The sequence below is a fragment of the Carassius auratus genome, chromosome 26 (assembly GCF_003368295.1).
Source record: "Carassius auratus strain Wakin chromosome 26, ASM336829v1, whole genome shotgun sequence".
NCBI classification, from domain to species: Eukaryota; Metazoa; Chordata; class Actinopteri; order Cypriniformes; family Cyprinidae; genus Carassius; species Carassius auratus.
This window is the reverse complement of record NC_039268.1, coordinates 8,965,879-8,990,135: the sequence shown is the minus strand read 5'-3', so window position 1 is coordinate 8,990,135 and position 24,257 is coordinate 8,965,879. Positions and strand designations below refer to the sequence as shown.

The 24,257-nt window shown below is 35.3% G+C and overlaps 1 protein-coding gene across 8 annotated transcripts in view; it reads left to right on the top strand.

Annotated features, from left to right (window-relative positions):
• Positions 1–4,659: 4,659 nt before the first annotated feature.
• Positions 4,660–24,257, top strand: part of LOC113044256 (prominin-1-A) — a 28,185-nt gene continuing 8,587 nt past the window's right edge. For 2 of the 8 annotated variants that reach the window (XM_026204063.1, XM_026204061.1), the window contains exons 1-15: positions 4,663–5,247; positions 12,317–12,378; positions 12,560–12,586; positions 12,924–13,129; positions 18,895–19,015; positions 19,241–19,304; positions 19,899–19,988; positions 20,738–20,761; positions 21,033–21,250; positions 21,865–21,939; positions 22,038–22,101; positions 22,387–22,395; positions 22,512–22,671; positions 23,717–23,869; positions 24,010–24,133. In XM_026204063.1, the coding sequence (XP_026059848.1) occupies positions 4,992–5,247; positions 12,317–12,378; positions 12,560–12,586; positions 12,924–13,129; positions 18,895–19,015; positions 19,241–19,304; positions 19,899–19,988; positions 20,738–20,761; positions 21,033–21,250; positions 21,865–21,939; positions 22,038–22,101; positions 22,387–22,395; positions 22,512–22,671; positions 23,717–23,869; positions 24,010–24,133 (1,653 nt within the window). In that variant the 5' untranslated portion in view covers positions 4,663–4,991. Of the gene's footprint in view, positions 5,248–12,316; positions 12,379–12,559; positions 12,587–12,923; positions 13,130–18,894; positions 19,016–19,240; positions 19,305–19,898; positions 19,989–20,737; positions 20,762–21,032; positions 21,251–21,864; positions 21,940–22,037; positions 22,102–22,386; positions 22,396–22,511; positions 22,672–23,716; positions 23,870–24,009; positions 24,134–24,257 lie in introns of all 8 variants that reach the window. The other 6 variants (XM_026204064.1, XM_026204062.1, XM_026204066.1 and 3 more) reach the window with 4 other exon arrangements.

Genomic DNA, 24,257 nt, shown 5'->3' with positions numbered 1-24,257 from the left:
CAGTTGATGTGTTCTTTGGCAAATTGTAACCTCTTCTGCACATGCCTTTTTTTTAACAGAGGGGCTTTGCGGGGGATTCTTGAAAATAGATTAGCTTCACACAGACGTCTTCTAACTGTCACAGTACTTACAGGTAACTCCAGACTGTCTTTGATCATCCTGGAGGTGATCATTGGCTGAGCCTTTGCCATTCTGGTTATTCTTCTATCCATTTTGATGGTTGTCTTCCGTTTTCTTCCACGTCTCTCTGGTTTTGCTCTCCATTTTAAGGCATTGGAGATCATTTTAGCTGAACAGCCTATCATTTTTTGCACCTCTTTATAGGTTTTCCCCTCTCTAATCAACTTTTTAATCAAAGTACGCTGTTCTTCTGAACAATGTCTTGAACGACCCATTTTCCTCAGCTTTCAAATGCATGTTCAACAAGTGTTGGCTTCATCCTTAAATAGGGGCCACCTGATTCACACCTGTTTCTTCACAAAATTGATGACCGCAGTGATTGAATGCCACACTGCTATTTTTTTGAACACACCCCTTTCAACTAATTCAACTAATTGCCCAATTGCACAGCCTTAAGAGCGTGCATATCATGAATGCTGGGTCTCATTTGTTTTCTGAGAATCTACTGAACCTACTGGTAACTTGTTTGCCACGTAGCAATAAAAAAATATACGAAAAACCTTGATTATTCTGGTTAGTCACATTGTACTGCTATTATTTTGAACAATACTGTATATATATATATATATATATATATATATATATATATATATATATATATACAATAACATAAATATTAATATACAAATAAACTTGTAATCGGGTGCTGTAACCAGTTACAGGCATGCAAACTTTGGATTAAAACTTGTAAAGTGCTTCGTCCCATTTTTGAATGATCACCATTGGCACATAATGCCACTGTCACAACACATCATGCCACATCTAACGCAACCGAGTGATTTTTTTTTTCCTATGGCAGGACACCTCTAAACGTCACGTGCACAGGTTATGTCCTGAAAACATTGTTCAAACACTCTTACTTATAAAGGTACAGATTTTTTTTGCACATTCAGACCAACAGATTGCTTTCTGAACGAAGCTTTATTGATTAAAATGGAAAAGAAACACTGGGAAACTAATATTTTCTGTTGAACTTTTCACTATGTCTTTTTATAGCTTTTCAATTCTATTGATTATTCTTTTAACTGTCCTCTAAAATGTAGGTTAAATTTGGGCAGATCCTAACAGTCACTAGAACTGTGTGGTTTGAGTGGTGGCGAATGCATGAGGTGATGGAGTTGTCTAGGACCAAATTAAATCAATCCTCTGTGACCCCAGTTCAAAAATAGTTTCCTAAAGATTATGTAACACTAAACTGATCTGTTCTAAAACTATAGAGATCTAAACACTAAACCGATTGAGATTATGACTTGGAATGTGATCACAGAATGAATGAATACCACTATGAGACAAGTCTATTTAAAGCTGGATTAGAAATCTCAAATACTTAGGCTAAACAAAATCTCTAGAAGGCTCTCTAATGCTGAGTTAGAGAAAAAAAAAGTTTTTTTTTTCTGTATTTACTATTTAGTTTATATTTACTATTTTTTAACTTTCATAACAGCATGCTTGAATGAACAAAGCATACTGTCAAAAACAGATAAAATAACTGTACAATGTTTGTTCAGGTATTTAAAAATTCTAAGAAATTTTAAGGTTTAAACTGTGTTTTGACTTTTAGACCCCACTACTTACATAAACTATGTAATTTTGAAGGTACAATATAACTACAAAAAATACAGGTGCATCTCAATAAATTAGAATGTCATGGAAAAGTTAATATATATATATATATATATATATATATATATATATATATATATATATATATATATATATATATATATATATATGGTAGGGGTTCCTTTTGCTTTAATCACTGCCTCAATTCGGCGTGGCATGGAGGTGATCAGTTTGTGGCACTGCTGGAGTGGTATGGAAGCCCAGGTTTCTTTGACAGTGGCCTTCAGCTCATCTGCATTTTTAGTTCTCTTGTTTCTCATTTTGCTCTTGACAATACCCCGTAGATTATCTATGGGGTTCAGGTCTGGTGAGTTTGCTGGCCAGTCAACACACAAACAACATGGTCATTCAACCAACTTTTTGTGCTTTTGGCATGTGGACAGGTGCCAAATCCGCCTGGAAAATGAAATCAGCATCTTCAAAAAACTAGACAGCAGAAGGAAGAATGAAGTGCTCCAAAATCTATTGGTAAATGGGTGCAGTGACTTTGGTTTTCAAAAAATACAATGGACCATCACCAGCAGATGACATTGCACCCCAAATCATCACAGACTGTGGAAACTTAACACTGGACTTCAAGCAACTTGGGCTATGAGCTTCTCCACCCTTCCTCCAGACTCTAAGACCTTGGTTTCCAAATGAAATACAAAACTTGTTCTCATCTGAAAAGAGGACTTTGGACCACTGGACAACAGTCCAGTTCTTCTTCTCCTTAGCCCAGGTAAGATGCCTCTGACATTGTCTGTGGTTCAGCAAATTCCTCGACATCTCTGTGTGTGGTGGCTCTTGATGCCTTGACCCCAGTCTCTGTCCAATCCTTGTGAAGTTCAGTCAATTTTTGAATCATTTTTGCTTGACAATCCTCATAAGGCTGCGGTTCTCTACATTGGTTGTGCATCTTTTTCTTCCACACTTTTTCCATCCACTCAACTTTCTGTTAACATGCTTGGATACAGCACTCTGTGAACAGCCAGCTTCTTTGGCAATGAATGTTTGTGGCTTACCATCCTTGTGAAGGGTGTCAATGATTGATTGATTAGATGATTGGCATGTCCCCATATTCTAATTTGTTGAGATTTTTGTGAATTGGTGGGTTTTTGTTAAATGTGAGCCAAAAACATCACAGTTAAAAGAACCAAAGATTAAACTTTATATATATATATAAATTACTCATGTAATTGTGAATTGTAATTATATATGCTTATAATTGTTCTGTTCTGTACCCCAGGGGGGTTTTTCTTGCTGCTCTCCCCGCTCTGTCCAAGCATGGCTGCATGGACAGGCGTTTGGAGTGTTGCCCAGAACATAACCATACCGCCAACACTAACTGTATGCAATTATAATTGTCATAAATATACTTGACGGAAGTGGTCCTGATTGAAATATGTTTGTTCAGGTGTTTAAAGATTCTAAGAAATTATATATATCTAGCTTTAAACTGTATTTTGACTTTTAGACCCCATAAACTATGTAATGTCAAAGGTATGTTATAACTACCAAAAATACATGTGACTGTATGGTTGAATTTTGAGACATTTTTATCATTTCAGGGTATGATAAATAATATGTTTGTATTTTATATAATTATATATCAAAATAATCTCATTTTTAAATGTATTTTTTAGATACAAACCAGCTGTGTCTACGGATAAAGTAAAAAAATTGTATCATTATTTTTCCCAGTTTTACTGAACATTTAACTTCAAAGTGCTCTACTTTGAAAGCTCTTTTTTCTCTCTTTCTTTGTTTCTCTGAGATGTGCATGTCAATTTTGGTTGTGCAGACTGACATAATACAAACTGTGGCCTCTTTCTTCCTCTATCTGTCTTTCTCTCACTCTCTGTCTTTCTCTCACTCTCTGTCCCTGTTTGTTGGTATTCATGTCCATGCACACACAGCCGCACAGAGGCTTTTCAGCTGTTCCAAATGTAGCTGTGGGACATTTCAGTGAAGAAGACTATCAGCTAGTGTCTTGGCAGTCATGGCAGAGTCTGGAGTTGCTGCTTTTCTGCTCATCTGACTTTCTGACTGCATGAAAGAGAATATACTGTGTATTTTTGCAAACAACGACTGATAGTTCAACTTTCTTTAATTGCTCTAAAGTTGTGACCAGTTATCATAAGTTATAATCATTCTTTGTTGAGTATGATAACCACAGTAAGTCAAAGAATTTAAATTATTTTGTGAAGTACAAATGAACAATGCCTTCATATCTGTGGAATTTCTGTATAGAGCGGAATAAAGAATAGAAAACAATTAGAAAGATAAAAAGGAAACAAAAACAAAAAGGTTTTGTCGGAGCTGATGGCCTCTTGGGCTGTTGCGCTTCAGGCGTCCCGAGTTCGAGTCCTGGCTCGTGGACCTTTCCCAATCCCACCCCCCTCTCTCTCTCACACACACTTCGCCTGCTGTCCTATCTAAATAAAACGCCAAAAATAAATCTTTAATAAAAAAATAAAGAGCAGTTATATACATGTGCTATGATGTTTAACATATAACTAATCTTATGAAATTATGATCAACCAATGTATTCATCATGTCAAGATTATTTTTACAATTCATTTGAATTTGTTCCAAATAAACCAGAAAAAAAAAATAGTTCTGTGACCATAAAAATAACGCAAGTTGCAATCTATTCATTTAAACTAAAATCTGAATGTTAATAAAAATCATACCCCCAGAAGAAAACAGTCCAAAGTTAGAAGCATACACAATTAGAAGCATACACAACTGATCACATTTGCAGTTACTGACAGTATTGTAAGTTTGGAATTGTGTCTGTATTGTGTAAAATGCTGTATAGGCTTCTTTCACAGAGGAAAGGAGTGACATAAAGTACTTTGACTTGGCTTGACGTGATTTTCCTGTAAAGAGCTAGATTAGCAGTGGAGCTGGAGCGCAGCGGGAGGCGCAGGTCAGACGCACACTCAGCTCATCCTGAGCTCTCCACAACGGAGGGATGTTTACTAGAAGCCGTCAGAAGGAAACGGGGAATAAACCCATCACCTGGAATATATTTTTTCATTACTGATTTGTTTTCCTTTTATGTTTTTCAGTTTTTCTAATTTGTAGTTTTGATGTCGAGGACTAGAGAGCATTTCAAACAAACCTACTTTTACCTTACTTGATCTTTCCTCCACTTTTCGTTCCCTCCCGTTATATATCAAAAGCACCCCGTGTAAGGACTGATGGACATGTGGTGGAAAGTGGGGCTCGTGCTGGTGATGTGCTCGGGTCTCACGAGCAGCGAAGCCCGAGAGGAGCACCGGGATTCGTCTCCGCGCAGCATGATGCTCAGAGTGCCGGTCGAAACGTTGGACTTTGGCTTCGTGCCGTCTGTGGTGTATGAAACGCATGCATATTACGAACCGGGTCCCATCGGCGTTCTTTTCCACATGGTCCACGCGTTTCTGTACGTGGTTCAACCCAATCCTTTCCCGAAAGGTGAGATGCAAACTGGCTTTGAGAACGCGCAAAAGTTTTCCACATTCTTACCCGTGTGTTTGAGTGTCGTTTTCACATGGCAAACGTCCACATATTCTTACAGAAGTGTGATGTAGACTTCAGAGAGATTAATATCTGAGGTGCATGCTTTAGTATCAGATAAAGGACATATGGCACATTATGGCAAGCCGTTGTAACATTAATATTTCTTAAACCTACCTATCTTTGGTAAAACATTATTACACTTAATGGTATCATATGTTATTCTTTATTTTAAGGTGTTCTTGTTACAGTGAAATTATATATTTAAGTAGGCTACTGAGTAATATTTATTAACTACATGTATTTACATGGTTAGGATTGGGATTAGAGTTTGGTTTAGGACTTAGCAGTGGTTCTCAATTACAGTCCTCGCACCCCACTGCTTTGCACATTTTGTACGTTTCTCTTATTGCTTCAGACGTTTGTTCTATTTGAACATAAGTGCCCTGTGAAGTGGACTTCATAGGATATTCCACTATGATTCAAGTTCGAATCAAACGTACATATGTTCCATTCAAAGTGCATTGAAGTGTGCGAGACGTGAATTTAAATTGTATTGATTTACAGAGGTATATGATGTCACACTTGTGTAGACAGACGTTGTGCAACGGAAATCCGTGAATGAATGTTCTGAAGTGAAGTAAACTTCAACAGATTTCCCCTGCTTAGGGAGTAGGGAGCAGGAAACACTGTGTAAGTACCATGTCAATCAGAACACAGTTCATGCACAGAGTTCACTTCTAACAATCTGATTATCTGAATCAGGTTTGTTAACAAAGAGAGACATACAATATGTACAGAGCAGTGGGGCGCGAGGACTGAAATTGAGAACCACTGGCTTAGGCTTACTTTCATGTAATGATGTGTAATTAATTAGTAGTACATGTAACATGTGTAACAAGAGCACCTTAAAATAAATTGTTACTGTAACATTTTAAGGTGTCCCTGTTACAAAGGAAACACACAAGTAAGTATTGAGTAATATGTATAACAACATGTTTTACTATACACCAAAAATATCCGAAATAATCTTTGGTCAGAAATAGCTAGTAAATTTCACAATTATTTAAGAAGAAACACAAGTAGCACACTGGATTAAATGTTACATTTCGAAATATAAATAATATATATATATATTTTTTTGTAAAACATACTCCAGTTTTATATGCAACTTTAATAAATTAGTAAATAAATGTGTTTGCTTGTAAATGTGCATATTTTACTGTTATTACAAAGACATTTAACACTTTAACAAGGACATTGTATATTACCTCTGTAAACGGTGGCCAGTTTGATTAAATAACTAGCAATCTGAGTTGCTAAGCATGTTTAAATTTCACTTGTTATTCATTATATAGTAGGCCCACTTATTTCAGAAGTGACTCAATATGTATTCCGTTACCATGATAAAAATTAAGTTGTTCCTAATGTAATTTTTAATGGATTTTAGTGAATTTGTAGATAAGTAGTTGATATGAGACACCAGTATACATCTCATTTGTTACCTTCAAAAAACTGTAAATGTGTAACTAATTGAACAGATGTTCGCTTCTGGAATAAATAGTATCTATAAAACACTCTAAATTGCTGGGTTAAAAAAGGACAAGCCTAGCTATTGGGTTGTTTTGACCAAGTGGCTGGGTTAAACATTTAACCCAAGTGCTGGGTCAAAACAAACCAATAGCTGGGTTTGTCCTTTATTAACCCATGAGTAATATTTAACCCAGCAATTTTTAGAGTGTAAATATAGAGATAGGCACTACTACTCAAGTATTTAGAAGTAACACCAATGATCATTGAAAATGATGATCATGCTTGACATTAATATTCAATTAAAAATTCACTATAAATTGTTCAGAAACATGTCAAAAATAGTTTTGTTTGTTTGTTTGTTTTTGTTTTATATAATTTTGTGATTTGGTTATACTGCACATCACACATACATAATGTAGCACTTTCTTCTTGAATCAACCAAAATGCAATGGTTAGAGGCAGAATAGTTCAAGCCAGTCAAAGTTAAGATAATTACAGTAATTTGCAGGAAGAGCAGAGAAGCGTGCAGTGAGAAAACATGATGCCACGATTTGTAATTTCTCCTCTAACGTAAAAACGAATACTATTTAGAATTAAGGAATAAATATGAATATGGCTTGCCATAAATAAATGAATTGAAATTATGTGATATCTGGTAATATTATGCACTCAAAAATCCACTCATGATTCATTCATCATTTGCTTACTGAACCTGCAGAAAAGTATGAATATGTTGGAATCGAAATGAGTACTAAACACTGGATAAGACTGCACTGGTTTTGTTAAAGTACTGTTTGTACTGACAGTAAAGTTCATTAATGTACAGATTTATTTTATAATTAAAATAATTCAAAAAGTGATGTTTGGTTTATTCAATAAGGTAATGAGGAGTGCGTAGAGACCGGAATTATGTGCCAAATACTGTTGCCTTTTATAACTGTTACATTACACAAAAAGGAAATTTCTAAAATAAACCTACCCTAAGAAACATTCACTGCAGACAAAAAAAATGTGACAACTAACCCTGGTCTATTTAAGGTCAGGCTGTTGGCAGGTGGATTTCTTTGTGAGGTCAGCATGTTGAGCATAGAGTTGCGCTTGTGTATGTCTGTGTGTGTGTGTTTTTAGAGTAGAATAGGATTGCATGGTTAAGTCCCTGCTGCCTAACCAATTAGCCGATCTGCTCTATGAGTCACCTGCCCAATCAGGTAAGCTGATAATCGGAGTGCCATATGCTCCAAAGGTACATGCAATGTAATGCTCCTAACAAAACATACGACCAAAAAAAACAAACAACAACAATTTTGCAATTTTTCTGACCTTAACCAAACAATTTTATTGAAAAGTATTGCAATATAAGATATGGTATACCATTTTTAATCTGTAATGGGTGAGTATTTAGAGACAGACACACATCAAACACAAGCCACAAATGGATATTATTCCATCTGCAATCTCTTTAGTGACGCTAAATCATTCTTTGCAGATTTGTAACTCCTGATCTTATAGAAAGGTACTTCTGATGTGGAGATGAGGCTGGATTACTGGATTAAACAGCAATAACATACACATGGTTCAGGTTAAAGACCTATATAAAGCTCTATTTCTCTTATTCTGTCTGCAACTCTTTTTCAAGATTAGTCACAGCTCACAGGTTTGAACACAGTTGGAGCGTGTTGTCTGTGAAGCAATAGATGGATTTATGCATGACAGACATAAAACAGCTTATTACCACGACATTTATTCTATCTAAGGTCTGGACTTTAATCCGGGGACTCCCTTCGTCTCAGCCCAGATAAAGCTTAATATCACTGATCACTGGATTAAAAAAAGAAAACCTGCACTGTAATTGAAGGACAGGAAGATCAACACCCAGATATGACCCAGTTATGCTGGCACTGTCTGTTTGTGAAGGGCTGTTTCTTTTGTTTAGACAATGTTTCTTTATTCGTTAACATGTTATGTAATATTATACTATACTGCTTTCGAAGACTTCATCTGTTCAGTGTGGCTTGTTGGTTCTGTGAGAAAGGAGGGCAGGAAGTGAGAGTGTGTGAATAGGGGACTAAGAGAGGAATGGGGTTTTGTAGAAGAAGGGAAAAAAAGGGGGAAAGAAAGCATTAAGGAAGAGGGACCACTTAACAGCAAGACCAGTGTAAGAGGATTAACCATATGCCATTATAACCAGTGATACCCTTTCCTGTTTTTGTTCCTTCTCTCTTTCTCTTACACAAATGCAACGTTTGAGATAAAGAGTTGCCATATCTCACACACATATATTGCATTTAAATTCTTTAAAATAAACATGGGTAATTTTCAGGGTAACACGGTGTATAGTATAATAATGTAACATCGCATTTATTTTATTTTATTTTTGCTGCTCAGGAAACATTTCTTATTATTATTAATGTTGAAAACAATTGCCTTCACTCAAAAAAATGAATTTTTAGTTTTGTTCACTTTACCTGAACAATTCATGTTGAATTAATGCCATTTTGGCTATTTTTCATTTCAACATGATTGTGTCATGTTAAACTGACTTAAACCTGTCTCTCGTTGGTTTAACATAAAGTTTTCATTTTGAAAGAACATGTTTCAATCAAGTCCCTCAAAATAAGTTTTACACTTCCCATCATGCTTTGCACAGGACTGGATATGGGGAGAGAAAATGTTGAAATAAAGTGTTATTTTATGCAGTTTTTAATAAAATGTGATAATAAGGAGACTTTTTCATGTATAATGCTCTATTATGTGGGCATTTTAAAAGACTTTATATTGGTGTATTTTGTGCGAGTTACCATTGTGGTGAAGTGTGGAGCTTGTGGTTGGGTTGAGGACCTGGTTGAAAGAACGTCTAAAATACTTAATTTAAAAAAAAGCAACTTTAATGAGAGTGCTAGTGTATGATGTACACATAGTAACATCCTTAAACTGCAAACAATTAACATCATGTGTAAAGAAAAGTTATATCTTACTTGCTAATGTTTTTATAACACTTTGGCTAAACTTGCATGGACAGTGGTTCTACATGATGTAAACATATTATCTCTACTCAGATATTTCATGTAGGATGAACTAAAGCAAACTGAGTAAACTCAACTAAAGGTAGACAAGTCCTTATAACTTGATTTATTCATGTCCAAATAACATGGTACAAACATGTGGAACCACTGTCCATGATAGAATCATGTTCAGCCAAAGAGTCATTTTTTTGAGTGTTGCTCAATGCTTTTGAGGAAACCATGAGACTGTTTAAAGATTTTTTTAATAAACATAAAGTTCAACAGTATATATTTGAAATTGAACATTATGTAACATTTGTAACATTATAAATGTATTTACACTTCACCTTTGATTAATTTAATGCATCTTTGCTGAATAAAAATATTAATTTAAATAGCACTGATTCTTGAGAAGTGGAACAAAACAGGGTGCAAAGTTAAATAAAAAAATCCTGGTACTCAGACAAAATAAACTATATAGTTGTATCTTACATGCAACCTCCCAACTTTTCTCGTTTTCATCAAAATGTGCTTTTTACCTTGCCATTACTTATTTTGAAATCAAGATGTTTTAAGATTTCAAAACAAATTCTCGTGTTGGCAGGCAGATTACGTTTTCAAATGTGACCAACAATCCCTCAACAATTATAAAATATCATAATCAAATATGATCAAAATATTCATCTGACGGAACTGATAAGACCTAAAAAATCTGGCGGTGGTGACGAAAACCTGAATTTGTAGTCATTTTAACAATCAAATACATTTAATCAATCAACTACTGTTGTAAAGTTTTTATTCAAGTACTTTGATATATCATTGGAACACAAATGATCTCTCATCTCAGAACAGTATGTCTGCTTGTGCATCTAACAAGGTAACTTAACAAATGAGACAATTAGTTGTTACCTCTATCCATTTACATTCACCGGGATCTAAATATTCTGATTTAAACATCATAACAAATGACCCAAAAAATGATCAGAACACATATACAAACAAACGGTATTATGTATGGACATGTTTCATCCAGTGTTTTGTGTTCCCTCAGCCTTGTGTTCTCTGAATTGTATGTTCCCTCAACCCCGAACTCTAAAAACTATCTATCCACAAAAGCAATATGCTGTATATTGAGTCATTACATACAAAATTCAACACTATTTTATATTTAATACAATTACAAATTATTTGAAAACCACAAAAATATGATGACTTCAAGGTTGAATGTTAACTCTGTTTTTGCCTGTCACCAGCATCAGACAGAAAATCTGATGGTATTGACAAATAAAGCATGTTTTGATAATGTTAATGAAAATATTATATAGTTTTTGAATGGGTGGATCTGTGACCTGTAGTAAAGAAGTGCTGATATTGTTGGTGTTGTACAGTCTTGTAGACAGTCTTGGTCACAGTGTTATATTTTGGATCATGTTGTGTTGACCTCTTTGCAAGGAGTCATGGCAGAAAGAAAAAGCCCCTGCTAAGTTTAGTTCAACTGTAAAGAAGCTTATCCATTTATGTAAAGGTGTTTTAGGGTTAAGTGTTTGTTTATGTTCAGGTGTGAGCATTACAGTTCACAGTTCAATTCTGCAGTCCACAGAATTGTCTCCAGGGGAGGAGACGTTTCATAGACGACACTGTCTGTAACAAACAATTGATATTGAATCATAATGTCACTACATACATGAACATACAAGAGTATGTTCCAAAAGAGTATTGGAAATCATGCCTGCTTAGTGGTACCAAAGTCATAATGTTTGCTGAACTCTCTGAACCTCACTTTTTTATTTATTTTTTATTAAGGATATTACCTAGCATCAAAACTTTTCATTGGAAAACAGGCTATGTAATTTAAATGGTTTGATAAAAAATACCCAAAATATCTTTAAAACATTAAAATGCATTCTGGAAAGGTTTGTTTCAGAGAGTTCAATTTCATTTTGTGTGAGTTTTCCATTATACTGCCATCATTAACACACTTAGAGGTGAGGCGTATAAGTGTATTAAGGCTATGTTTAGTTCAGATGAGGTTAAACGTGATGGGTGAGACTGTGCCATAGGGTATTAAGGTAAGTATCTTGTAGCCTTAAAAGTATCTTGCAGTTTTCAGTTCAGCTGGAATATACATATACTGTGTGTGTGTGTGTGTGTAGACTAATATTATTAATTGTTTAACCTATAACATGAGCATAAATATTACATAGAAATGTAGGCATTAGCACCATTAATATAGTGCTGAACCGACAGCTGCAGTGCTTTATGCAGGTTTATGATTAACATGAATCTAATCTGTTGTTTAGCATAACGGTGCATTACACACTATTGGTAACTGTTGTTTGAATCTAAGAGCATGCGTGAACTGTTGAAGCTGTATCAGTGATGGTCATCGTACAGCCTAAACTAAACTAACAGCCTCAACAGATTATTTAAACAACAGAAAACATTTTGTTTTCTCGAAGTTGTGAGCTAATCTGATGCATTTTCTGTTACAGACCTCATTGTTAAAATGGTCCAGCAGAACATGGGAGGAATCAAAGGGAATGATTACAAAAAGGTGTGTGTGTGTTTGGGTTTGCTAAGTATTTTTGTGCCACACTGTATATTATACACGTATGTAAATATGTATGCATTTTATATAACTGTTTAAAAAAAATCAAATGCTCATGTTTTTTTCTTCTTCTCTTTTTCTTCGGCATGCACACTAATGATGTCTCTTCAACCGTACGGCAATGCAGCCAGAGAATGTTGTATTATTACTACAGGTACTGTTAAATGGGTTTTATCTCACTTATTCCTTGAATTTATATCTCCCAATATTATAGAATAGGGAGATATAAATCCAGAAAAACAAGAAAAAAGTGGATTGTGAAAAAAAGTCACCTTAATAAACTTATCTTTTTTATTTTTCATCTCCTAGTTATTCTGATATTTATAACTATATATATATAACGTGTAAGCTTTATCTGACCCATATATAAATTCCACACTAAAACATTTGGAGCTAATCAAGCTTTGCTATCTTCATTTGGGGGCTTGTCTCAGCAGATATCAGTATTTACTGTTAGATTACTTGTGATTAACTGCTCTTCTCCTCTCCAGGCTATCTACTATGAGCTCGGCTTCATAGTCCTGGCAGTACTGGGGGTGATATTTGTGCTGTTCGTGCCGATAGTGGGCCTGTGTTTCTGTGTGTGCCGCTGCTGTGAGAACTGTGGGGGTGAGATGCATCAGAGACAGAAGAAGAACGGCGACTGCCTACGAGGTTTCTACATGGCCACACTCATCACTACCTCTGTCTTCCTCGCGTGAGTCTTCCTCATCTACAAAGAGTTTTTGTGATCATTTATAACAGGTTTATACATTCCACATGCTTGTGAAAGTCAACTGTTATACATGAAAGACATGAGAAAGTTACTAATTATACGTTTGTTCCAAATTGGCAGATATAAAGTATTGAGATTATTGGCACCATCCAATGTATATGCCAAATTATATGCTATAAATAAATATTATGCATGATTGGTCATACATTTTAATAGTTTGCCATGACTTTTTGCATACTTTGTTGAAGAAAAGTAGACATATTTCATGTGACATTTACAGCTCAGATGTTTGGTTCAAAGGAAGATGGCAGATTTGAAAAGAAACGCTATCTGACAGCCTTCTCCAGTTATCATATGGAGACAATAATGCAAGATACTGTTAGATTATATCACTTAATATTATAAAATGCATAAATATATTCAATATTATATAATCTATGTATATCAATCATTTTAATACATTATTTATAAACTATTATTTACAAACCTGATTCCAAAAAAGTTGGGGCACTGTACAAATTGTGAATAAAAACAGGATGCAATGATGTTTCAAATTTCAATATTTTATTCAGAATACAACATAGATGACATATCAAATGTTTAAACTGAGGAAATGTATCATTTTAAAGGAAAAATAAGTTGATTTTAAATTTCATGGCATCAACACATTTCAAAAAAGTTGGGACAAGGCCATGTTTACCACTGTGTGGTATCCCCTCTTCTTTTTATAACAGTCTGCAAACGTCTGGGGACTGAGGAGACAAGTTGCTCAAATTTAGGAATAGGAATGTTGTCCCATTCTTGTCTAATACAGGCTTCTAGATGCTCAGCTGTCTTAGGTCTTCTTTGTCACATCTTCCTCTTTATGATGCGCCAAATGTTTTCTATGGGTGAAAGATCTGGACTGCAGGCTGGCCATTTCAGTACCCAGATAATAATTAATAATAATAATTCCTTACATTTATATAGCGCTTTTCTAGACACTCAAAGCGCTTACATAGTCAGGGGGCATCTCCTCATCCACCACCAGTGTGCAGCATCCACATGCGACGGCAGCCATAGTGCGCCAGAACGGCCACCACACACCAGCTTACTGGTGGAGAGGAGACAGAATGATGAAGCCAATCAGCGGATATGGGGATTGTTAGGAGGCCATGATGGTCAGAGGCCAATGGGCGAATTTAGCCAGGATGCCGAGGTCACACCTCTACTCTTTTCGAAAGACATCCTGGGATTTTTAATGACCACAGAGAATCAGGACCTAGGTTTAACGTCTCATCCAAAGGACGGTGCTTGTTGACAGTATAGTGTCCCCATCACTACACTGGGGAGCTAGGACCCACACAGACCACAGGGTGAGTACCCCCTGCTGGCCTCACTAGCACCTCTTCCAGCAGCAACCTAGTTTTCTCAGGAGGTCTCCCATCCAGGTACTGACCAGGCTCAACCCTGCTTAGCTTCAGTGGGAAACCGGTCTTGGGCTCCAGGGTGATATGGCTGAAGATCCTTCTTCTACACAGCCATGATGATGTAATTGATGCAGTATGTGGTCTGGCATTGTCATGTTGCAAAATGCAAGGTCTTCCCTGAAAGAGACGACGTCTGGATGGGAGCATATGTTGTTCTAGAACTTGGATATACCTTTCAGCAATGATGGTGCCTTTCCAGATGTGTAAGCTGCCCATTCCACATGCACTCATGTAACCCCATACCATCAGAGATGCAGGCTTCTGAACTGAGCGCTGATAACAACTTGGGCTGTTCTTGTCCTCTTTAGTCCGGATGACATGGCGTCCCAGTTTTCCAAAAAGAACAGTTTTCCACTTTGCCACAGTCCATTTTAAAATAGCCTTGGCCTAGAGAAAATGCCCACTCTTCTGGATCATGTTTAGATATGGCTTCTTTTTTGACCTATAGAGTTTAACCCGGCAACGGCGAATGACACGGTGGATTGTGTTCACCAACAATGTTTTCTGGAAGTATTCCTGAGCCCATGTTGTAGTTTCCATTACAATAGCATTCCTGTATGTGATGCAGTGGTGTTCAAGGGCCAGAAGATCACGGGCATTCAGTATGGTTTTCCGGCCTTGACCCTTACGCACAGAGATTCTCTGAATCTTTGGATGATATTATGCTCTGTAGATGATGATAACTTCAAACTTTTTGCCATTTTTCTCTGAGAAACTCCTTTCTGATATTGCTCCACTATTTATAATACTTTTTTATACCCAATCATGTTGCCAGTTGACCTAATAAGTTGCAAATTGGTCCTCCAGCTGTTCCTTATATGTACATTTAACTTTTCCGGCCTCTTATTGCTGCCTGTCCAAACTTTTTGGGAATGTGTAGCTCTCATGAAATCCAAAATGAGCCAATATTTGGCATGATATTTAAAAATGTATCACTTTCTACATTTTATATGTTATCTGTATTCTATTGTGAATAAAATATTAGTTTATGAGATTTGTAAATTATTCCATTCCTTTTTAACTCACAATTTGTACAGTATCCCTACTTTTTTGGAATCGGGTTTGTAAATATTTATTAATAACAAAGTAATAGTAATGAAATTACAATATACCTCTTAAAAGTTTGGAGTTATTTTTTCCAGAGAAATTAAATTTTTTATTCATATTGCATTAAATTAATCAAAACTGTTCCCATTATCTCTCTTATTCACTCAAACAAATAAAGTATCCAATATTGGAGTATCATGGAGTATCCAATATTATATACAATATTATATACAATTATCCATTTATTTATATACTTACATTACGTTTATAATTACATTTAGTATCTTAGCAGATGCTTTTATCCAAAGCTACTTACAGACGAGGACAATAGAAGCAATCAGAACCAACAAAATGATATGTAAATACTGTGCAAGTCTCAGTTAGCCCAACACAGTACATGTAGCAAGGCTTTTTTCAAATAAAATAAGTAAAAAGAAGATAGCATAGAAAAATAATACAGAACACTAGTGATAGAGGGACATTTTTTTTTATCAATAAAAATAAAACAATCAAAACAGATACAATGTAAATAAAATAGAGAGTGCTAGTGTTAAAGGGTCAAGCGAAGATAGAAGAGATGTGTTTTTAGCCTTTTCTTGAAGATTGCTAAGGACTCAAACTGCTGTAACTTATATAACATTTTATTGTTTATAATTAATAAAATATATGATATATAATTGGTCAGACTACAAATCCGCCATGTGGCCAAACACTTGTTTGTTTACTCTAGAACATACGTGTGCATTAGCTAGACAAGCCAGAAAAATCTGAAGGCACATTGATATCATTGTTATCAGATATTATTCCTCATTTGAAATGTTGTTTTATTTATTTTAGATTTCTGAACGGGTATTATTGAAATACTTTTTGAAAGACACATACTATCTAAACATATAAGCGTATATAATCAAATCAATCAATGATCAAATACGGTATATTATAACATGGTAAAGAATACTTAAAATATTTCAGAAAAATGTTCATATTAGTAAATAATTGTGTCGCTGTGTGTGGGCCAGTTTGTGTGCAAATGTGATCAGTGATTCTAGTTAAAGTACATTAAACTTATTTAGGTCTAGAAATAGAATAGAGGTCACAGGTACACTGAAACACCATCATCCTATTTCTGTCTCTCTCTCTCTCTCTCTCTTTCCTTCATGTGATAAACACAGGCTGTGCTGCTCCACACTAACCGAACCTTGTCAAGGCTAGTTACTGGATTTGTGGTTGTGCAGGTGTGTTTTCTGTTTTCTGTCACATTTGAATAATTATTAATTGATAACTGATACTGAAATTTTAGGAGATGAGAGATAATGATTAGAATAAATAGGAGACATTTTGTGCACATAATCAATTGGTTGTGTGCACCGTTGCTCAAGAGTGTAATGAACACACCTGCAGTGGTCTAGAATGACACACACACAGACACATTCACACATGTGACATTGATAGCCCTGAGTCTGTCCAGAGAGAAAGTCCCCTCTTTATTTTTGTACCCCATCCCCCTCTTTCTTTCTGCCTCTCTTTTTCTTTTTTGTTTTCTTTCTGTGACAGTGCTGACAGCAGTTGCTTGGGTTACAATGAGCATTTGTTAGGCATAGACTGTACTGTACTGTGTGTGTGTGTGTGTCTTGATGGACTTTCAATGACTTACTGAGAGGTTTGCAGTAATTGTGCAGGATGAGGCCTGGGAGCAGAGAACATGACTGTGCAAATCCCCTCTATTTCTTTCTTCACTTTTTTCTCCCTCTTTCTATGGCATCCTTTGTTGATTCACATTTCACCTTTATTAAATCTTGTTTTTTTTTTTTTTTACTGAGAGAGAAAGAAGGAGTGATAGAGACAGTGAAAGAGGAAACGGGAGAGTGGGGGAACGGGGAAGGAGTTTGTCTGGCAATAATCTGTAATCAGATGCCACAATTTAATATGTATCTGCAGCACTCAGTTAGTGTTATCTATAGTTTGTGGCTATGTGAGCACCTGATTCAACTAGTTTTGAGTTTGTGACATTTTATGATGCATATTTCTATTCATATTTTTGTATTATAGAATTTAATAAATTTCATCAATAAAAGGTTTAAGGTTGATAAATGGTTTAAATGTTTTTTGAAAGACAGAAAATTTTTCTGATGATTCTTTGAAGAATAGTTATAGTTATATAGATATACAGTATATATACATTACGTTACAATGTAAATGTCTTTGTCATTTTTTTATCAATTTAATGCATCCTTGCTGGATAAAACAATTAATTTATTTAAAAAAATTAAAGGAAAAACTTTTTGACACTGAACTTTACAGCAGTAGTAAATGTCAATATTTTATCATTACAAAAATACATTTAATATACTTAAAAATATTCAAATGATTTCAATTGTTGTAGATTCTTATATGATACTTAATGCATTTATTATATAATACTGATTAAGGAAGTCTGCACAGTTCCTTCCTCTACTGCCTCTATTTGAAAAGGCTTTCAGTTAACATTTCCATTCATATCAATGCTGTTGTTTGGCTAATAGTGCAGAACCTTATATCTGAAATCATATGTTTGAAATCTGCCATATTGGTTTCCTGGTTTTGTCGAACCAGTCACCTGAGCTGTAAATGTCACAAGTCTAACACTCCCTTCAAATATGTGTACCTTTTAGGTACAATGTAAAATGTCAAATGCCAAGTTAATAGGATGTCCGATATCACAGCATTCATGATTTAGTAGTCGAACAAATGCCCAACTTGGAATTGTACAATCAGTGGTTACTTTGCTTTGCATAAGAGTTGGAGGATCTGTTCTAACATAATGCTGATTGGAAAAAGCTCTGTCAAAAATTTTTATAAAAAAATAATGATTGGTGAGAAAGATGCTATTTGTTTCCAGATGGTGTAGTTTCTACCAGGGGCTAACAAGGAGCTAACTATACCCTGAACTTGACCCTTGAAACACTCAAACAGTCAGGCTGTTCTTAGCAGGAAAACAGTACCACACTGTGGCCGTCTGATACTACTGCATGTCACTGCCAGCAATATATAAAGAAGGCACATCTGAATTATGAATATATAGCCTACTGTAAATTGAAATCACGAACTCAATGTAATTGGTGCACTGGCTGTTTTAGATAAGATTGTCTAATTTACTGTTATTAATCTTATAAATCTTAACAGAATGTCATAACAATACTTGTAAGCATATTATTTTAAACAGTTTCTGTGTGTGTGTTGCTTTGTTTACAGAGTTGGAGTGACGGTCGCCTATGCAGCAAATCAGAACATCACAAATCAGATCAAGAGCACCAGGCGCTTCGTCAGCACCAACATTAGAGACCTGAAATCTTTTGCCAACTACACACCAGCAGTAAGACATAAACCGGTTCAGACGTAGAGTAAAAGTGGAAAAATGTGTAAACCAAGCTATTACACTGACCGTTATTGTTAGCTGAAAAGCTAATCACATTAGCTAAGATTTCAGATCTGCAGATTCTGTGGGTTTAGATTTTGTGTGGGCCTGATCATGACACACATGAATATATTTTCACACACTAAAGCTAAAACTGTTTGTCTTTTTTCTTTTATTTGATAGCAAATAGACTACCTCTCTGCACAGTACACAACAGCCAAGAACAAAGTATTATCAGACTTAGACAGTAAGTATTCTGTCTTCCTTCCTTTGTTACAGAATGCGTCACTGTGAACATTCACTAACATTCAAAAGTTTGGGGTCTTTAGGAGTTTTGAAAAGTTTTTGAAATGCAGTGAAACTGTAATATTGTGAAATTTGATCACACTTCAAATTAACTGTTTAAATATATTTTAAAATTTATTTTTTGTATTGATTCCAAAGATTAATCTTTAGCAGCCATTATTCCAGTCATTTTAATATGTCGCTTTGATGCTCAAGAAACATTTCTTATTATCATTGTTGACAATTGTGTATCATCAATGTTGCTGCCTAATATTTTTTATTTTTGTGGAAACTGTGGTACATTTTTTCAGGATCCTTTGACTAGAAAGTTCAAAAGAACAGCTTTTATTTGAAATATAAGTCTTATGCAACATTGTCAATATCTTCAGTGTCACTTTTGATTTAATTGTCTGTTGACAATGTAATGCATTCTTTGAATAATAATAAAAAAAATAATAATACAAAATTCTTACTGACCACAAACTTTTGAGCATCTTTGTACTTGTTGGAGCTGTGTTCACTATTTTGTTACTTCGTTATCATTGGGGTTTATCAGATATTGGCACTCTGCTGGGAGGACAGATTCATAATCAGCTGGAGAGAGAAGTGGTGCCTGCTTTAGACAACGCTCTTCGCATGACAACAGGTGCAAAACCAATCAAATACACACACTTCACCAAATCGGTCTTACTTTTGAACATGTGGCATTTCCATGCAATCCTGAATAACCTGAATAAAAAAAAGTAGTAGTTTAATTTTCCCGCTGAGAGATATAAAGTAAGACGCGTAAAACCTTAACTGTTGGGTATACAATACTCACAATTATCAGAAGTTATATTTGTGAGATTTATTGTCACATTTTGAGGTATAAAGTCACAATATAAATCAAGTTAAGACAGGATTGGATTTATTTTTATTTCAGCTTATTTAAGGAGCAATCTGTAGTGAATTACTTAAAATAGCAATTTATTCTCCTTGGTCTTATTCTTGAATGGGGTTTCATAGTTTAATCTAATAATAGTAAAATCAATCTACACTACATGTGCACATTATAGAAGTATTGTAAGTACTGCAAGAGAGCCCTGGACCAGAAGGTAGCAAATGACAAAAAGAAACCAAATTTAAAAACATTTTAAGGACAAGAAAAAATAACATTACCTAAAAAACAATCCAAAAAATAGCTAATATAAATGAAATAATAAAGAGAAATGACAAAAACAAAATAAATAAATAGAATACATATTAAAATACTAATTGAACCCATGACCTTGATGTTGCTACTACCATGCTGTACTGTTTGAGCGACAGGAACACCACAAGACGCACATTCGCAGTAAAATTATTCCTGTTAATTTGTTTCTTTCTGTTTCTGTTGCTTGTGATTTTGGATAAAAGTTAAAGTGGAGGGTGCTATTAAAGGTAAAAGTCAGTGGTTTCACCCACGTGTTTGGTGAATGTAGAAATTGTGGTTGTTGTGCATCCCATTGTCGTTTTAAGTATTGTTGTCTGCATAGAAAGAAAAACACACATGTGTATAGAAAATATATACATAAAATGTTCTGTGATCAGTTGTGTATTTGCAGTAGTGTAATCTCTCCAAATGGTTTATTTATGATTTGCATGTCTGAGCATGTGTTGTAATGAAGGTGTTCTCTCTGTGTGTGTGTGTGTGTGTGTGTGTGTACTGCAGCCATGCGGGAGACCAAAGAGGCGTTAGAGAGTGTGACCACATCACTGGAGATCCTGCAGGAAGGGACAGGTAGACTCCAGAACTCTCTTCAGTCTGAACGTGCGTCTCTCTCTAACACACTCAACGACCCGGCCTGCTCTAATGGAGATGTGACACACACCTGCAACACCATCCGTGGAACACTCAGCCAGCTCGCTCTCAGCGCAAACTTTCATGGGGTAACACTTACAAACACACACATACACCTCACATAGATAGTAAATATCATGTGTGTATCAGGGTATATAGGAAACTGTGAGTTACTGTGAATTATTCATGCCAGGCTGGGGACAGAGGTGTTGCAATAATGTAAAATATGTGTTTTTAAACAACCTAGTATCAGAGCCTGTTCTAGTACACCCCTAAAAAACAAAAAGACTTTGTAAAAGAGCATAATAGACCCCTTTTAAAACTGGAAATTTTAGAGAGAATGTCAGGATGAAGGTTAAAATATTTTTTTCCATATATTTATTATTATTATTATTATTTACCATTATAAGTAAACCTTATGGAACATATTAAAATAATAAAATACATGTCATGACCCCTTTAAAGAAGCCATTTCACTTAGATATATGTAATCAGAGGGAAGAAAAGTTTATTGCAATTTGGGGTCAATGACAAATTGAAATGCCAGTAAGCTTTAATTACTTTACAGTCATGACCAATGATTGGCTGATTTGCTAGACAGTTGCAGGTGGTACTAATGGAAAGGGCATTGTCATTCCAGAGAGCATTTGATTGGGCAAACATCTTTGTGGTTTAATTGTAACCTCTATGTGTCATCCAATAGTTGCCTGATGTTGAGGCACCTTTGGCCAATCTGGATGCTGTGCTTAAAACAGACCTCAGCAATATTGTACAGAAGGTCAGATGGGTCTATCTTTATCATGCACCATCTTTAAGTCTACTGTAATGTACTTGGACAGCTTTTTCACCTCCTTTTCTTTTTGTTTATCTCTTTAGGGCTACTCTTCCTTTAATGACACACCAAGGTTGGTCCGCGAACAGACAAAAGCAATTGTGTCGGGTGAGGATATTCTCTTTATACATCTGTCTAGCTCTGTCCCAAAACCTGTTGTGCTGCCTACATAGTGAATATTGCCTATGATGACTTAATGTAGTGCCTTCATAAACCCATTGCACCAGAGCATCTGTTGGTACTGTTATTAAGCCTACAGCTTTCTTTGTTCTTTTTATCCATGCTAACCTCATTTGTTCTCTGTAACTGTAAAAATGTATTATTATTCTGCTGTTGTTCTCATATCTGTCCTTGTGCATGCGGGAACCCATCTGTCTCTTTTTAAAAATGAAGCTCTACCCAGTAAGTCTTCCTCAGCTGGGTACAACATTAATCCTCACAGAGTTTTAGTGCCAGATGGGAATATCCCTCCATGCTCACAAACACATATTCACTTTGTCTTTCTTTGTCCATTGAAGAAATGAAAGGGCTGCTCGATAAGTCTGGTGGAGAGATAATTGGCTTCACAAAGATGTTCCCGTTAGAACCAGCACTTGAGAACTTCACAAAGTTCCTGACGGAAAGCCAGAAGAACATTGAAGCGTACTATCCACAAATCGACCAGCTGGACTTCTACAGGTGCTCCTGTAAACTCTTTTTCTGGGATGTAATTGACGGGAGTGACAATTCTAGAAAATGCTAGAAAATTCTAGTAGTGATAAATAAATATACATTAATGCTAATAGCATGTGCAGAGGCAAACTGAACTGGACTGCGTTTCCCAAAAGCATCGGAAGCCTAAGTTGATTGTAGGTCCATTGGATTCCTTGGGTCTACGTTATACTCAAGCTTACGATTCTTTTGGGAAACGCTGCCCTGGTTATTAATAACATATTTAGAAGTGCAAAATATTTTCACAATACCGTTCAAATTTTTTTTTTTTTTATATATATATATATATATATGATATGCTCACCCAAGCAACAACACTTTGAAAATGTTTTTATATTGTTACTAATGGTAATATTGAAATATTCTAACATGCTTGAATGTTTATCTGGTGCTCAACAAACATTTCTTATTATAATCAATGTTGAAAATAATTGTGCTGCTTGCAGTTTATTTCAACTGCTTAGACAAAATCTTTACTTGTCACACAGTTTCTGAAACTTGACACTCAAACACCAGAACCACACACCAAATCTGCAAAACCATACGCTAATTCTCAGCGTTAGACACAGCCTTTTTAATTTCATTTTTTGCTAAATACAACACTATTCTCTGTGTAACAAGAATTACTATTATGGCAAATGTGTTTGCATATGTTTGTGCTATTTTGAATGCAGCGCTTCATTTTGCAAGAGATGTGAGGCATTTTGTTTGTGCAATTTTTGGATTTGTGTGTAAAGTTTTGAAAAAAGAAGCAAAGTTTTGAAAATGTGTGTTGAAAAGCTGAAAAACAACAAATATTTAAAAATTAAACATTTTTTGTTTTCAGTACAGTATAAATATTTTGTAACATTACACATGTCTGTAATTTGATCCATTTAATGCATCCTTTCTGATTAAATTGATTCATTTTTCTAAAAAAATTAAATAAAATGACTGACAACAGACCAATGCTGTGTACTGTACACCCTCACCTTCACTCAGTATGTCTTTATTTTTGTGTTTGTGTCTTTAGATGGATCGGGTGCGTGGTGATTTGCTGTATGGTTGTGTTGGTTCTGGCCTTTAACTTTCTGGGTCTGCTTTGTGGATCATGTGGCTATGATAAAAATGCTACACCCACAACACGTGGCTGTCTGTCCAACACCGGAGGAAACCTACTGATGGCGTGAGTTACAATGACAACACCAAAACAACATATACTGTATACAATAACACAATAACTTGACACAAAGTTCTTCTAATATATACATTTGATGATAGTTAGATACTCAAGTTTTTGTTTTCTTTTGTTTTCTTCATGGTCAGGTCTGTTGGCTTCAGCTTCATCTTCTCCTGGGTGCTCATGGGAATTGTCGTCACCACATTTGTTGTTGGGGGAAACATAGAGAAGCTTGTGTGTGAGCCGCTGGCTAACAGACAGATTTTTAAGGTACTGGTTCGCAACTCTATAAGAAGAAACACCAATTAGATTTTCTGTTTAACAGTAGATAACCACTTATATTTACAAAAACAAAACAAAAATACTATACATAAGTAAATCAGCTATCTTGAAT